General features: G+C 54.3%; 1 protein-coding gene across 3 annotated transcripts in view; it reads right to left on the bottom strand.

The window, feature by feature from the left end:
- LOC105698080 (nascent polypeptide-associated complex subunit alpha, muscle-specific form) overlaps nt 1–16,276 on the bottom strand; it is a 41,599-nt gene extending 25,323 nt beyond the window's left edge. For all 3 annotated transcript variants that reach the window (XM_012422006.1, XM_023434690.1, XM_012422005.1), the window contains exon 1: nt 15,913–16,276. In XM_012422006.1, the coding sequence (XP_012277429.1) occupies nt 15,913–16,038 (126 nt within the window). In that variant the 5' untranslated portion in view covers nt 16,039–16,276. The remainder of the gene's footprint in view (nt 1–15,912) is intronic.
- Nucleotides 16,277–16,495: the final 219 nt, after the last annotated feature.

The following is a 16,495-nucleotide window of genomic DNA, read 5'->3' on the forward strand; positions in this document are numbered from 1 at the left end:
CAGATAGCGAACGAACGATTTGTTGGATATATTTTTTTTCCCCCCAAGCAACAATCGCGAAAAAATCGACTTACGAAACGTGGGTATGTACGAGCCTTCCATTACCACACATAACGACGGACCTTCGAATTTATCGGTCGGATATCGATTTCCGCTGGCTTAAATTGTTAAAGACGAGGAAGGATGCCACTTCCTTCCGTGGCTTTGCCAGAAGCCACCGAAAGGAAGCGGAATAAATAAGGACGCCTCGAGAGACGTCCAAGGAGGTTCCCCGAAGAGTGAAAAAGCGAAAATAATTGTCTACTTCCCCGACCTAAACAGGGGACCGTACCATCTCCCTTTATGCCTATGTGCGCGAGTTACAGCAGCGAAAAAAAGGCAGTAAAAAAAAATTGACATCGCGTGCCTCGGGACAGGATACATTTCCCCTCTATTTCCGAGGACGATCGCTTTCATTGGCGAATAACCAATTCAATGAACCGAATGCCCGCCAGCCACTTGACCCGTTTTCCGGAAATAACGAATTCGAAAATTCGCGGCTTTATCGGCACCTCGACATTTTTCAATTCGCGCCCCTAACCGCTGCCAAGTGGAATAATTATATAATGCCGACCAAGCAAATCTTAGGACGAATCCGTCGGGTCTGACCGAAGTCGGAGAAAATTGTGCTCGCCGGTAATTTAAACTTTAATACCGCGCGAATCGCATCAACGTCGAGGTAGACGACCACTTTGGAAATTCGCCGCGATTTGGGAAAGAGGTGCATCGATAATCTCGCCTCGCTGGTTTCTCCATTAAAGGGACTTAAAGCCGAGCCAAGGAGGGAGGGCGGCGAATTTTTGATGAAAAAGATTAACGGGATGAAGCTCGGGCTGGGGAAGAGACTCCAGGAATTTGATTTATCAACGTACCCCGGCAGACCCACGGGACGTATCCCGTATGTAGGTTAAACGATGGAAATATTTCCCTAGCCCGAAAATACGGATTTACGTACTTACGATATTTATGAGAAATATTTTCCGAGGAAAATGGCGGAATCGTCGAACGAACGAAGAGGATCGCGGATCCGCGCAAACGTGAGAGGGAATAACGAGGCGTCGCGAGGTCCAATTAATCGAGAACTGCCGGAAAATTGTACCCTGTAATTAGAGGCGGAGTACTTTTCTCTCGATTCAATAAACGGCCGTTCGCACGCTCTCGCTTCCGTAAACAGGGCTCCGAAGGAACGGCGATCTCTCCCCGGGGATAAAGCGTCTCGCTCGATAATTGCTTCTTCGGAAAAAAAAAAAAAAAAAAGAAGTCAGCGGGACGATATAAACCGTCGCGTCCCCTCCAAGAAATTTCCGAACGGGAGGAAATTTTGCCGAGCACGGGAGCGGATAACGCGTTACGCTTCCGTTCGTCCAGAGATTCGTCAACGAGGCATTGGATGTTCCGAAGGAAAATTTAAATTGGCTCTAATAGATTTGAACGGAGATTTGAAACATCTCTGGGTACCGAGGGAGAGCTCTAGCATCGACGATGGAAGTTTCCACGGCGGGTCCGGGGTAGGGGATGGCTAAAATGGTTCCGCGGGTGTAACACGGATCCGAGAGAGCTTCCATTAGGAGATTCGATTACTCGTGAATTTCTATGGACGGAAGTAAGGACCGTCGAGGAAGAAGTTCCATTTAATTATACGTCGTTAGGATATTACAGCGGGTAATATTTGGGGTCGCCGCAACCGAGGCATATTTCTCCGGAACCTTGGCGTTCCGATATCGCGCATCACGGGTTACGTACGTACCAAGATGCGAGATAAACGCCTCGGAAGGGGCCGATCGATGCCAAAGGATCGCAAAAGCGGAGACTCGACTTCGGCGCGACGTCGCGTCGCTCGGATAACCCTCCGGGTGTTTCGAAGTTACTCGAGAGGTTTCGCGAACAAGGAGAACTCCGACCGACCGTCCAAGTCGTACGTGTCGAGGATTCCGGCCGTTTAAGAGGATTCTCCGTTTCCGAAAAATTTCGTCCGCAGCCAGAGCCACTTCCTTGACGTCACCGAACCCCGTTCGATAGGTATAACGACTCCAGAAATTGGCGCGGAGTTATTCCGAGACTCGCACGGTCGATGAAATCGCCGGCCCACCCAGCGGGGAAGTTGCCGTCCGATTTGCCGAAATTACCGGACAATTCGGGCAAATTCGTGTCGGGCGAGAAAAATCTCGACGATCCGGATTTTTAGGTCGCGGCATAAAACCGGAAGCTCCCCTAAAGTCGAAATTCGAACGAAGCGCTGGAACGGGCGGAAGAAATTTCTCGAATCGACTCCTTCCAAGGGGCAACGGCGACTCGGGGCAGGCGCGATAAAACCGACGGCACCGATTACGGGGAATCGATTCGCGTCCACCCTGCACCCGGGTACCGGGAACCCCGGGCTTCCCTGCGATACTCTCATTAGGGGCTCGATTCCTCGCGGAGAGACCGGAAGTAGTCGCCTTTCCTCGGCGCGACTTGGCACGACCTCTCGCGTGAGGTTACGCGAGGTCGATCCAGCTCGATCGCGGTGAATGGCGAGGATGGAGTTAACTATTAAACCTGTTGGCAACGCTCGCGTCGCATAACCTCTGCAGCGAGCCGCAACGCCGCTCCTGCCGCGATCGAAGCTCCGACCTAACCTCTCAAGAGGCGGCCCTTCGGCACGCACCCGCGACCGGTCGCTTTTCGGCCCTCTGCCCGAAATCGATCGAAGCTCTTCGCCTGAATGGGCCGACGCGCGTCGCGGCGTCGCGGCGTCGCTTCGACCGTTCCCGAACCTACGTCGAATAAAATCGGCAGGGCCGCCTCGCTAACGACGTCGCCCTCGATCGATCCTCCTTGCTCCGGATAGGACGAGATAACCTCTCTAACGAGTCGCTCCGTTTGTTCCACCTTGAATAATCGAAACTGCCATCTCCCTAAAGATAACCCCTTTGGCGCGAACCCGAGTTAAGCGACACCCGGCACGTGGTAACCAAAAACGGCTCAAAAATTCTCCAAGATCGAGTTTTCACTTCCACGACCACGACCGGGCCCGTCGTTTGAAAATTCACTTTTGGAGCCCATCTTGGAGGTCGCGCCGGTAACGATTCGGATATATTTACCGGGGGAACGTTCATCGCTGGGTCGACGGGCGATCGCCAGCGAGGAACTTCGACCCCGATTGCCGCCATCTACCGATTCCCTCCGTGTTCCGTTAACGACTGAAGCGGAAGAGTTCGACGGAAGAAAGAGACGCGAGTCGAGCCGCTCGCTCGAGCGAATCGCGATCGTATTTCTAGGTTACGCGTCTCACTTGCGACGCTCGAGAAAGGCACCCGCGGATCCTCGGCCTAAATTTCCGCCTCGAAAAGTGCGTCAGAAAAACCCGCCGGCGTTAATACGCTCGTTCCGGCCTGCCACTTGCTCGGAAAAAAAGGGGGTTGAAAAACCGGAGACCTCGTGGAAATTTTACGTTCCACGGACGCGTCAGAAAAATGTAATCAAAATGTCTGGGCTTAACAAAAGGTCCTTTCGGAGATACGTCTCGGTCCCTTTCGCGGCGACGCACCCCTTTTGTTTTACCTTTCTTTTAATTATCAACGTGACGAAAAATTCCGTCAGGCAGGAATTTATTCCGATATCGGGGGGTTAAAATTTAAATTGTCGCTCTTATCGAGAAGGATCGTGCTTGTCCGTTCCTCATTTTTCTTCGTTATAAACAAATTAAACTCGACCGAGCGGTCTTCGTCGCGATTCGAACCGAACCTCGATTACTCTCGAACCATTCGATCGATAGGGAGAGAATCGAGCGGAAAGCAACGAAAGGTAAATTTCAGCGAGGCTTCAAACTTCCCTCGAAAATTAGCCAGGATAAAAATGCTCACTCCAGATAACAAAAGTGAAACCCGCTCAAAGACTTCCAATTTAGACGGTTTCATTATTTTCGATTACGGCGCTCGAACCGTACTCACCGGGTACGAGTGGCGGTTCCATTTCAATTTTGAATCAATTCCCGCCAGTTAAAGGCGTTCCAGAGTAATTGAAAACCGCGTTACTTTCAAGAACCGAGAAATATCCCTCGAAGGCGTGGCCCGGCCGCGAGGAAAATCGTTCGCTAATTTCTCGCGTTTCCCCGCCATTAGGGAGAGGGTTTCCGACCGACAAAGGTAAACGTTTGCGTAAATTTGTCGAAAAATCGAAGGGGAGAAAATGACGACCTCGAGTCCTATTTTAAGCCCGTTGATTCGGGGAAAAGGAATGCCACGAGGAAAGTGATCGATGAAAGTTCCGGCCGTTCCCCGAAACCATGACGAGTCCGCCACCCACGCGATCCGTCCGTTATTTTTGGGCGCTAGAAATTATGGAAATAAAAATTGACGGAATTACGCAACGCGTTGGTAAAAAAAAAAAAAAATATATACTGCGGAAAAGAGAGCAGGGAATGGTCGAGCGCGGTTTAAGTAGTCGGAGTCAACGTACCGAGAATCTCGAAACGGGACGCGCGAGATACCGGCGTATCGATCGAAAAATCGGAGAAAGAACCCGGAGGTAAAAGGGAGTAAAACATCTGCCACCGTCGAGTGCTCGAAGATGCCTCGCTCGTGTATCCACGCTCGATGGGTGTAGAGGTGCGGATGGCAAAGGACAGTCAAGTGGCTAAGTAGTCGGAGTCAACGTACCGAGGGCAGAGGAGGAGGAGGCTCGATGGCGCAGTGCCGGTTCCGGCCTCCTCCCTCTCGGTACCTTCTATACTCTACGTGCCACGGGCCGCATACAGCGTAGACGTCGCCAGATACGGATTTCTGGTACACGACGTCGGGGCTGTTGACGCGGAGCGGACGGAAGGGTTTCTGCTTCTGCCCGGCGAGCGCGGAAAGGGGACGCAACGCGGAGGATTATGCGGCACAGAGGGCGATTTCGTTTCTACGATTTGCGGCCGAGTGTTGCGAGTAACCAACCCGCAAAGAGGCCACCGAGCCTTTCTTTGTTCGACCGAAGACCTCCGGAGAGGTGTCGCCGCGTTAATCGCGAAACCTTGGTCCCCGCCCGAGAGGACGCGCCCCACCCGGTGGGTCGATCGAGTTTGCGGGGGTCTCGATGTTTGCCCTCGACTTTGATTGTTAAAAATTCACGCGAACGGGGAACGATCACGCCTCGTCGAGAAAACCACCTGAAAATCGAAACCTCAGTCCTCGTGGCGATCGAAGTGGCTGGAATAACCGCGAATGCGGAGTACCCTCCACTTGGAGAGATACTTCGTCGTTGTCATTTTTACGATGCCGCAAACGCTCGCGTTAAGAGCAAAACGAGTCCGGGGAATCTTCTTCCTCCGATTAAATACTTCCACGGAAGCGTGGACCGCGAGATTTTCATTCCCCCCGGAGAAAATTGCGACCCAGACGAGTGGAAGGAAATATCCTGAGATTTGCGCTTCTTCTACCTCGTCCTTAACACCTTCGAATCACCGGAAAGTGCACTCGGTACCCGAAGTACCGACTGGGAATTACAACGCAAGGTGTTAACGATGTATACGAAAACGTTGCTATATCCATTCGACGTTTCCGCGCCCTCCGCTCTCATCGGTTAAACGGATTAATTATTTAACGGTATCGAACGCATAAACGTCACACTTAACGCAGTCGACGTGGACTAACGAGAAAATTTCGGCAGCCCGAAAGCATCATTAATTTCTAACTTAATCCCCTGTCAAGAGGTACCATTCTCCCGTAATGCTCATTTTTCGAGTAATTACGGTAGAAGGTTAATGAACCCCTGTACGTTCATCCCCCGATGTAAGCGCGAGATCGGCAACGTTTCCGGCAAGTCCGTCGACGAGGAGATGATAACTCGAAAATATCTAGACGGCAATTTAACATCCCGCGGATTCCGCTGGAAAACGGCGAATCGAGTCGACGAAGAAAATCGCCCGAGAATCGAATCCGAGGCCAGGTGAAATATGGACGACACCCGAATATTTGTCTGGATTATCGTTCAAATTTCACGGACGATCGGGCGACGTCTTCGGCGATACGTATCGGATATAGAAAGCGACGCTGAAAAGACGAGAAGCGAAGCGCGAAGGCGTTTCGACGCCGATCGGTTCTTCGACCAACGCTTCCTCGGCCATCTTGTCGTATCGCGGACATATTTAAATTTCTTGGCACCCTCGATTTTTAATTCCCAAGAATTTTCCAAGCGATGCACCGTACGAGCGCGCAGCTCCCCCGAGAAAGCGGAAACGACGGGGAAGCGGTCGCCATCTTTTTCAACGCTGAACGGGGATGGGGGTCCTTTTGACTTTTCCCTCGAATGCGTGGTGGAACGGTCACGACATCGAAAAGGGGAAATTGCCGAGGGATAAATCGCTCGGTGGAGTGTTTCGAGGAAACGGGAGCATCTAACCTATCCCGGGGCGGTAATCGCCCTTATGCGCCGACAATTGCAGTTGCCGCTACGCTGCCAACATGGCGGGGCGAGTGTCGAAGATCGACGACCCCGGGGAGAACCGGGAACCTCGACACCGGAAGTTACGTCACGATAGCGCGAAAGCACCCCCCCGCCGATCGATTTTGACTAATTGCGGGAATATTCGTCGGCACTTCATAACCCGTGCAGTAAATCACCGAAAGAACCCTCGGACGATTGCGCCGTATTCCTCGACGACGATCCCGCGCAACTCCACATCCGACTTAGAGAAAGAAGCCGTGTTTTTCGAGAATTTATTAAGTACGTCTAAGCGAAAGGGAGGAACATCGCGAAGGGTGGAAGTGGTCGAGGGATTTACAGGGGTTGGTCGGATTCATGGCTCCACGGGTGCCTCGAGCGAGGAACGGGAAGAACATTCGCCCCCGAATGATACCAGAGTTTCGCAGCTTCGCATAAATTACGGGAACTCGACTTGGCATAAATTGCGGGGTAGACCATCGGGCGTTAACGATTCGGCAGCAAATTACCTGTTGACGCAGTCAAGTAATTGGGAGGTTCGACGCTTCGGCGTCGAGGTTTCGGTTCCCTTCGTCGATGCGCGAAATGGAAGGGCGTATATTTTTTTTTTTTTTTTCGAAATCGACCAATCTGGAGGGAGCGAATGGAATATACCTCCTCCGAGTCGCGAAACAGAGATTCGTTAATTCGCGTCATCGATCCGGAACGGATGAGCGAAATACGGTCTGCACGGGGACGCGGCAACGGGAGGTTCTTATTAAATCGTATCGAAGGGAACATCCCGAAGGAAGGCTCCGAGAAAGGATGTCCCCATTGTACGCGGCGGATCGTCCCGACCGTCGCGTTTCAATAGACCTTTCGTAAAGGCGAGTTTCTCATCCCGATTGAACATTCATCACTTGGAAATGGAAACGTCGTCTCGGAGGGATGGCCTACGTAGAATGGGGGTACAAAGGACGGTAGTAATTGAACTTGGACTCTACGTGGCGTGAATTTTATAGCGGATCGCGACCTCCGCGGTCTCGTCCGTCCGAAATCGAGCCTCGAAAAACGTGGCCACCGCGAAAGTCGAATTACGCCGGAGAAGTTCATCCCAAAGTTGCGATAAAAGGGGCCATTGTTGCGTCGACAAATTATAGCGGTGTACCGGCATCGAAGGAGCTCGTAATATTTATCCGAGCAAAGCCCATATTATCCCACATTGGAGTCGATAACGACCTAACTTCGAGGTGCCCTCCCCGCGATATCCGCAAGGAAGCGAGCGGTCACGTTTACTCGTCGATACGGCGCCATTTTCTTTCGAACACATTTTTCTTTCGACCTCGATCCGCCTCGTATCGGGGAAAACGTTCCGACGTCAATTTCGCCCGAAAATCGGACCCTTTGTCTCGAGACCGATGAAAGTCGAAACGTCAAAAAGGACGTCCCTGGATGTCTTTTATTCCGGTATCCCCGACAGTGGGTCCTTCGAACCGAACCGGACTTTTCGACGTCGATCGCGCCCCTTCCTCGGAGGCCGGGCGTCTCGGTCGAGTTTCGGCGAATCCCTCTTTGTCCGGTGCCCGAACCCATCTCGAGAATCGAATTATCCCGCTTTGGAGGAAACGTCGTTCCGACCCTCCGACCATCGAGCGCGAAATTCCTAAGGAAACGAGTCGTCATCCGCCGCAAAAGCTTTATATCTTCTCTTCCCTCTCGCTTCCTCCGTCCATCCCTCTCTCGCGTTCTCTCGATCGATCGAAGCTATCCAAACGGTGCGGTAGACTTCCTGGCGCCGATCCCGGCGCACGGCGAATCCCACGTTAAAAGAAACGCGGACGATAAGAAGTCTCGGATTGGCCCCCGCGAGTGCGCCGCCATTGACGGAAACGAGATTCCGGCACGTCCCGACCGTAAAACTCCTCCTACGGTTAATCGCTTCCCAATTTCGGAACCCTCGACCACGACGTCGTCCACCATTTTGCGATATTTTCCGACCGCAGCCATCGGGGAACCGTGTCTACTCGGGGTCACGTAGACGAATTCCAGGTTGCATCCCGGAACAGGGGAGGGGACGAACAAAGAGTCCTTCCCCCCGATCCAGAGGCGTTTAACCCTTTCGGTGCCGATCGAAGTCGTTGGCATCTGCAAAACGACGATATATCGTCGTCCGGCACTAAAAGGGTTACCCCCGATGGGCCTTGCCCGTCTCCCCCGGAGCAAGCGAATCCCCGCGTTTCCCCGGAACCAATCGGAAGACCCGCGTCGCAGCGCAACGCGAACTCGAGATTTCAACGATTTCCAGTCGGTTCCTCTTTCGATCGACAACCGGACCTTCGCGCTCCCTTGGACGTCTTCATCGAAATCCGAACTCGTCGCTCGCGACCCCACTGCCGAAAATCGGAATGGCGTCGAGCGAACGACCTGACGGATCGACCCGCCTCCGAGGATCTGTCCTATCGAAAATAAAAAAGCGAAGGACATCGAACCGTCGTTAGAGGGAACTCTCGCCATGACGATACACAAGAAGCGTAGAGTCCGATATTACGTATACCTCCGCCCAGCCTCGATACCTGACGGTCGCGGCTCTCGAAACCTCGCCGGCCTCACCTTGTACCGGATCCCTCGTTCCCGCGATGGACGGCGAATCGTCGAACGAGGGATCCGGTCGGTCGTGCCGGTCCGGCGACGAGACCGCCGTCGATCCCAGCCACGGAGGCCGGGTCCTGGGAATCTCACCTTGTCTATCGGCATCGAGGGGCACGCGCGACACAGGTTCCAAAATGAACCGATCATGAGGCCTGGATTGCGGGGCAGTAGACGGGAGACACGGCCGGCGTCGCGGCCGGTTCGGCGTTGTCCGGGTCGGCCGGGTCGGCTGCTCGGGGCTGGCCGTCGCCGTGGCGGCCGACGCCCGGGACTGGCTGTCGGTGGACTGACGAGGACCCTCGCCGACGTCCTACCGCCTCCTCATGCTCCCGAGCGATGGCGTCGCGCTCGGCTTGCCGGCTCGTCCCGGGGACGACCTGCGGTTGTCCTCGCGGTCAGCGGGGGCGCGTCGCGAGGAGCGGCTCCTGGGACGGCGAGGACGGAGAGAGAGAGACAGAGAGAGAGAGGGAGAGAGAGCGAGAGAGACGCACGCGACGGGCGACCGAGAGAGCGACGAGGGCGAGCAGTGGGGAGGCACTGGCCCGTCCAGCGGGCGGCTCGGCGCGCCGCGACGCGACGCGTCGCCGGCGAGGCGAGGCGGCCGGGAGGGGGCGCGGGCGCAGGCGCCGCCGCGCCGGTCGATAGTCCGCAGCGACGAGGGCGCCGAGGGCGCCGAGGGCGCCGAGGGTGCCGAAGGCGCCGAGAGACCGGGATCGAGGGGGCGGGCGAGGACCCCGGGACTCCCGCTCCTGCCGGGTAGCCTGGTTACCTGCCCGCCAAAAGGTGTCTCCCGGTCGCCCAAGGAGAACGAACCGTCCGCCCGGGCCCGGTTGGATCCGAACTCCGAGGTCCGTCGAAACGGGCCGACGGGACGTCCGACGGCCCTCCGCCCTGCAAGGTGGCCAAAAAGAGCGGAGCGACGGGGACAAACGGTCGCGGCAAAAAATAATTGACGGAGTACCGCCGGGCATCGCGTATCGGCAGGTTTGAAAAATTGCCAACGATCGATGCACCGACTGGATGCATTCGCCGTTACGGGAATTTCCGCATTTGGAGAAAATTTGCCCATCGCCCCGATGCGCGATATCGACGATAAAATGGTAAGAGGAACGCGGGACTTCGTCGCGGGGTGTGGCGAATTTCTGCCCGGACCGACGCGAGACGAGCCCTCGGCGCCGAGTCGAAACTTCGAGGAAGCCGCGGCAACGGTCGCCCCGAACGTCGAGGAAAACCGATAATGTCGTCGATGGACCGTCGAGCTCCCCGAACGGCCGAAGTCCGCGCCCTGGTCGACGCTCGGCATCGAGATGCCGGTAATTCATTTTTCGCGTTCGCTTGGCTTCCTCGCGGGAGCCAGGCCGGACGTCGCGGCGCTCGTTTAACGTCTCTTGGACGGAAAACCGATACCGCGTCGGAGCCTCGGCCGGATATCTCCGGGACGGGCGAGAGAAACGGCGCCTTTCGAGAGAGGCCGGCTCGCGCGTCGCCTCGAGGAGGAAAAAATCTTCCAAAATTTCTCGGCCAGACCTGCCGGAAGTAACGAGAAAAAGTAAGGACAACTCGAGTCGTTTCTCTCGGAATGACGTTGCTTTCCCGATGTTTAAGCGACCACGAGGCCAGTGGTCCGAGCCCTACGACCCGGGAGTGGAACTCTCGTTACGCGGGCAATTACGCAAGAACGGGATGCCGCGGAAGCCCCGATGAAAAAAGTTACGCTCGCGCCGAAAGTCGTCGATTTAACGACGTGGACGAGCTCGGAGAAAAAAGAAAAGTTAATATCGAAACGACTAATCGAGGGACCCGAGCGCTTTTTCCCGACACCTTCACCCGAGATCCTCGGCGTAAAATCCCCCACCCGGGACATCGTTCGGCGCGACTTTTGTCGCGGCTCGAAGTCTGGGTCGATTTCTCGCCGATTGACGGCGACGAACAATGGGACTCTGGATAATTAATCAATAGCACGCGTTTAGGCGCGCTCGAGGCAGTCATTGGTTCGGAAGCTCGGATCCATTTAATCCGAGAGGAGTGAATGGCGAGATGCGACTCGCGCCGAGAGATCATATCGTTCGTCCTCTTTAATCGGACCGTTCAATCCGCGGAGGATAATCGCGCGGATTAAGTGCTTCATCGGTGCTCGACGGAGCTTCTCCAAAGCCGAAAAAATTGTACAAAAGGCGGCGACGGAATTGTTCCTCGCGTGTGCAGCTGGGCAGCGGACGTGGAAATGCCTCTGAGACTTCTTTTTTTTTTCCTCATAAATATCGTAGTCTTTTGTACGGGAGAACAACGGAGAGGACTCGACGAGACAAGGACGTGCTAAACTCGGCGACTGATGTTGGTTGAGAGCTTCCAGGAGGGGCGAGGGGTCTCGGCATCGCCCAGGAGCAACGTTATATCGAGCACGTTTTCGGAGATGCCCCACTCCGTTGCGACGGATATATCTAATTATGTCACGTTAAAGTTTCCCCGGATAATCGAATGACTCCCCTTGAAGAACCTACGCAGACCCCCGAAGACGAGACCCGACCCGATACGAGGTATCGGTACCGACTTTTCGCCATTTTTCGAGGTCGACGGGAGGAACCGTCTCCAATCGACCGAGACAAACGGCAGGTGCCGAGAATTAAACGAAGCTCGATTCGCGGCAAATAGTTGCTCGAATAAACGTTGTTAAACATTTGGTCAAACGGGGCGTACCGAGGGAACGTTTCGCCGGGGCGACACGGTCGGTGAAAATGTAGATTCCGTTGGGCCAATTAATTAATTGACGGATACATCGTATGCATATAGCGTATGAGACGATGAGACACGTGACCCGGAAGTGAACCTAAGTATAGAACTTTCTAGTTTCCCCCCGCTGCCCGTTTGCGGTTTTAAGGCTCGGTTTCTACGGATCGACGCGGCATCGTTTATGCAGTCGCGGAACTCAGGCGAGCCGCTTTATATATTTATTACATATCCCGTGATATGTGTAAGCGCCCCTGGCCTCGCGGAAAATATGGCCGGATGGGGTGAAATTTCTCGCATCACCCCCTGTCCCGCTCGGCGAGATTTATGGAAATGTTTGCAGGGATCGAAGTTTCGCTTAAATTAACCCCCTCCTTTGAGAAATACTTCCCGCCGACCGAGGTATCGCCGCCGGTCTGGCGTTATTTATTTAAACCGAAAGAGGAATCGGAAGTTTCACCGTCGAAAAGAGCGATAGGGCCAAAAACGAGCGTTTTCCGAGGTGACTCTTTGAGACGCGGCTTATTAAACAACCTTTGTAACGAAAGCCGAGCAGCGCCTGACGGTTCGTTATACTCCGTTGATTTTCATTTCTGGAAAAACCTGCGCGGCATCGCTCCAGTCGACAAAATGAAAACGCGCCTTTCAAGTGGAGATCATCCGCGACAAAATGTCGCGCTGTAAACACCGCTGGTGGGTAAATGCTAAGTTTTCCCACACGAGCGAATCTCATTTTCTCTGCACTCGGTTATGAAGGTGACGTGCCCGATGAGCCGAAACGAGAAGAAAAAAAAGTGCTACAGCGATGGACCAGGAGTCATACTTTTTTCTATCGACTACATTGACTTTCCATTTTATCCAGGACTCCCTCGCGCGTCTGCGGGAATTTCTTAATTTCTGGAGGACCGAATTTAATTAAAAATAAATTCAAGTCAAATCGGTGCGATCTCCGTTAAAGCTTAACATCGAGGTAAGAAAGTCCCGGCGAAAGGGAAAGCCTTAATTAAAACTGGAAGCTTTCGGGCGGTCAAGTTCAGGGAAGAGCGACGAGAGGGTCGTCGGTTTAGGTGACGAATGCTCGACGTGTTTAATCGATAACGTTGGGCCCCGGAGATTAGACAAAAAGATCATAGTTTACTCAATGCTCGATGACGTCGAGTGGGGTGTTCATGTAATACAAGAGGTGCAGAAATTCCGGGATCCGACGTGTTCCATTAACGAACATTGGTTGCGCGTCCCAACGGCTGCCGGTAACGTCCGACGGTAGAATGCACGTCCTTATGACGCGACGTCATCCCTGTCCGTCTAAAAACGAATTACCGCGGACGCCTCGCAAACGCAACTGGGTCATTGAAAATAGCCCGAGTGTTAGGCCGTTCGACGCGCTGATCGATGGAAATCGTTGATCGTTAACCCTTCGAGTACGGAACCCTTCCTACGTATGAGCGAAAATCATCAATGCGTGCAGGCAACATTGGACCAAACGTCGGATGCCTTTAATAGCCAGAGGGTTAAACCGGCGTGAAGTGCCCCATTAACCCTTTAACTACGGCGGAGTAGCTTTGAATACATGGGAAGGAAGAAGCCACTACAGGGACGCTTCGTAAAAAAAAAAAAAAACCGTCGGTCATGCGGAAGCCACTATACTGGCGTTTCATAATTAAAGGGTTAACCGGCCGCGATTTGCTCCCCGAGTAACTTGGCACGGCGTAATCTAAACATCCAATATCTGGCACGGGTTTAAACAAACGGATCTCCTCGTCGGTCGTCAAAGGAAGAGGATGGAGTAATGCGCGATTCGAGTCGCCTTCCGGGCTCGGAGTCCGGATAAAGGGCCGATTTCTCGAGGCCTCCCAGCGGCCGTACACAATTCCGGGATTTAACGGCGCACCGTTCCGCGGTATACAATTTTAACGGGCCGATAATTGGTTCGCGCCGCCACTTACGAACGATCGATAATCGCCGAAGAAGAGGGCAATAGGATGAGAGGGAGAAGGAGCGAACGAGGGAACGCGAATAGGGGATTCCCGGTAAAACTCGCGACCTGTGGCGTACGGCCTCGATCGATATCGGGGGAGACTTTTCGAGAGTCAATTTACATTGCAAAATCCGACGCCGGAATCACGGTAATTCGCGCTCGCCGATTACTCGGACACGAGGCGAGTTCGAGCGAGTCCAAGCGCCGGCCAACCTAACCCGAAGGAATTGGATCACCGCCAGCCGGCCGGCCGCAATTCCGTCAAACCGAAAGCTGACGCTTCCATCTTCTTCCCCGTCGCGGCCGGGTCGGTAAAGTGGCTCCCTACGACCCTATTCGGCAAACGATACGTTCGGGAACGCGCAAAGTAATTGCAACGTCGTCGGAGCCCCTCGGAGATCGGTCGAACCGCGAAATAGCATAGAGCGCTTTAACGCGATCGGAAGCGAAGTGGCGTCGATCCGCCGATATTTCCCGGGAAAATGGGGAATTATCTTTCGCCTTTCCCCGGTCCCAAAGAGCCCCAAAGAGCGCGCAAGATCAGCCCCGGTTTCTCGGACGCGCGCCGAGCCAATTCAGCCGGACCATAATGGAAAGTGGTCGAGGGGGCGCGAGAAGTGGGATTGGTGTCGTCTTTTGTTTTCGCCGCATCAGCAGCAACCTTTTTTCCTTGGTATTCTTAGAAATCGATACGAGGGAGAGGTGCATAACGCGCGACGCGGTGGCCGGCCGGGCGCGGCCTGAAAAGCTTCAATTTTATAAGGACCGAGCGAGGCGAGCAAAATCGGTCCTGGTCTTGGATCCACAAAAAATGCGAGACCAAGCCAAACGTTCAAGACCAGGACCACGATGATTCTCTGAGATGATAAAACTTCGAACGCGTGAATTTTTTATCGGAACCGGCCCCACCGGTTGGCCGCGTCTTGCAGGGCGAGACGACCACGTGATCCCGGCTCCGGTCAAGGCGATCCGCGATAAACCAAATACGACTGCAAAAGGGGACGAATGGACTCGATTTCGCCGATTATGCGGCCAGGTATTGGAGAGACGCGTCCGATGATACCCACGAGTAAATATATTGTTCCCGATCGCGTGATTCCCTCTAAACGTAAAGACTCTCGTGTACCGAAATTCCAGATATTCCGCGTATCAGTTATCGGGGAGAATACGCATCCTCGGAGGGTAAACCTCGGCCGGTAAATGGCGCGCTTCGTACCATCTTGGGAGATGAACTATTGGCATTTTGGCTTACCGACGTTCGAGTAACCGACCGCAGACTTTAAACCCCACGAACCATGCGGCAAGGAATACGTTGTAAACGTCGTTAGGATTTTTCGCCCGCGAATTCGAACGACAATTTTACGGTAAACCTGCAAAACGTCCGTGGCTGGTTTACGCGCTTCCGCAATTATTATTGCCGAGAGAGATTTACGCCTCGATTGAGTAGACTGTCCCACCGCGAACTCCAGCCAGAACTTTGGCAGTCGAACGTGCCAGGTGATTATCCAGGATCGAGTGAGTCAGTACAAACATATTTTCATGTGCATCGCAGCATCGTCGCGGGGAGGTAAAAATGTCAACAAATAGCGGGAATCCATTCGCGGAATATTCCAGGTGAATCATGAGACGCAGACGCGCAAATAAAAAAAATTGTACACGTTTGTCGGTTAACTCGAACGTTTTGTCGAAACTCAGGGTTAGCCTTAAAATGAAATTGGGAGTAGGAAAAAAGACGATAGAACTTCCTCTCCCTTCTCTCGTTCGATTATATTTCTCAGTATTTGATCGAAAAAAAATTCTCCCGTCGGAAGTTCGCGTCTTTCCGATAATTCGTAGTAACCAAGTGGAAGCGAACGTAAGCGAGGGCGAGCAAGGGCGATCGAACGTAATCGAAATTCGGAGGTAAATACTCTTTGAGTTCGATCCCGAAAACTCGGTCGGGGTCGCCCGACTGGCGGGCGATCAATCGGCCGTAACCCGCCTCCGGCTGGCGGTCATGCAACCTGGAGGTTAACAAACCTAGGGAGCGTGTCTAGGGAGTTTCCGCGTGGTTGCTACGCGCCCTCGCCGATCCCTTTTTTCGCTCGATTCCGGCCGACCGGGCCACGGGAAATCTGCTCTCCTAGTCGACTCACCAGGTACTGCCGGCAATGTCTCTTATTCTTAGCGCAGGTGCGTTGCTTCTTCTTCTTGGCGGAGCCCGCGGCGAAGCCATTGGCCGGCTTGAGCGCCACGGAGAGATTCGCCCTGTTCGCGGGCATGTCGCCCGCTCGACTCGACTCTGCTCGGCTGGGCTGACCTCCGCTCGCTCTTAGGTTAGGTCGGACGGAACGACCACTCGCCGTGGACCAGCGCGCGTTCGCTGAGACCGACTCGGAGGAGCACGGGGATGCTGAGCTTCGGCCGACAACTTTCGGATCTCTCTCGGCCGTCCACCCGCTCCGCGTCCTTGGCCAGCCCCGACTTGCCGCTCGCGCCGACGGCCTCGGCCAATCGGCGCGGCCCCCACGGCGGCCATCTTGCGCCTGCGCCTTGCGCCAACTTCCGCGCCTCGGCTACCTTGGCGATGCCACTGACCGAGCCCTACCCCAACGGCACCCGAGACGGGCCCGGCTGCACCGGCTGCACCGTCGCCGCCGCAACTACTTAACCCTGTTCTCCTTGTCCTTTATTTTTTCGGACGGCGGAACCCGCTCCTGATCGGGAGTTCGCCTGCCA

This window comes from Orussus abietinus, unplaced genomic scaffold (genome assembly GCF_000612105.2).
Source record: "Orussus abietinus isolate OABI.00-Male unplaced genomic scaffold, Oabi_2.0 scaffold1, whole genome shotgun sequence".
In the NCBI taxonomy this organism is placed as follows: domain Eukaryota; kingdom Metazoa; phylum Arthropoda; class Insecta; order Hymenoptera; family Orussidae; genus Orussus; species Orussus abietinus.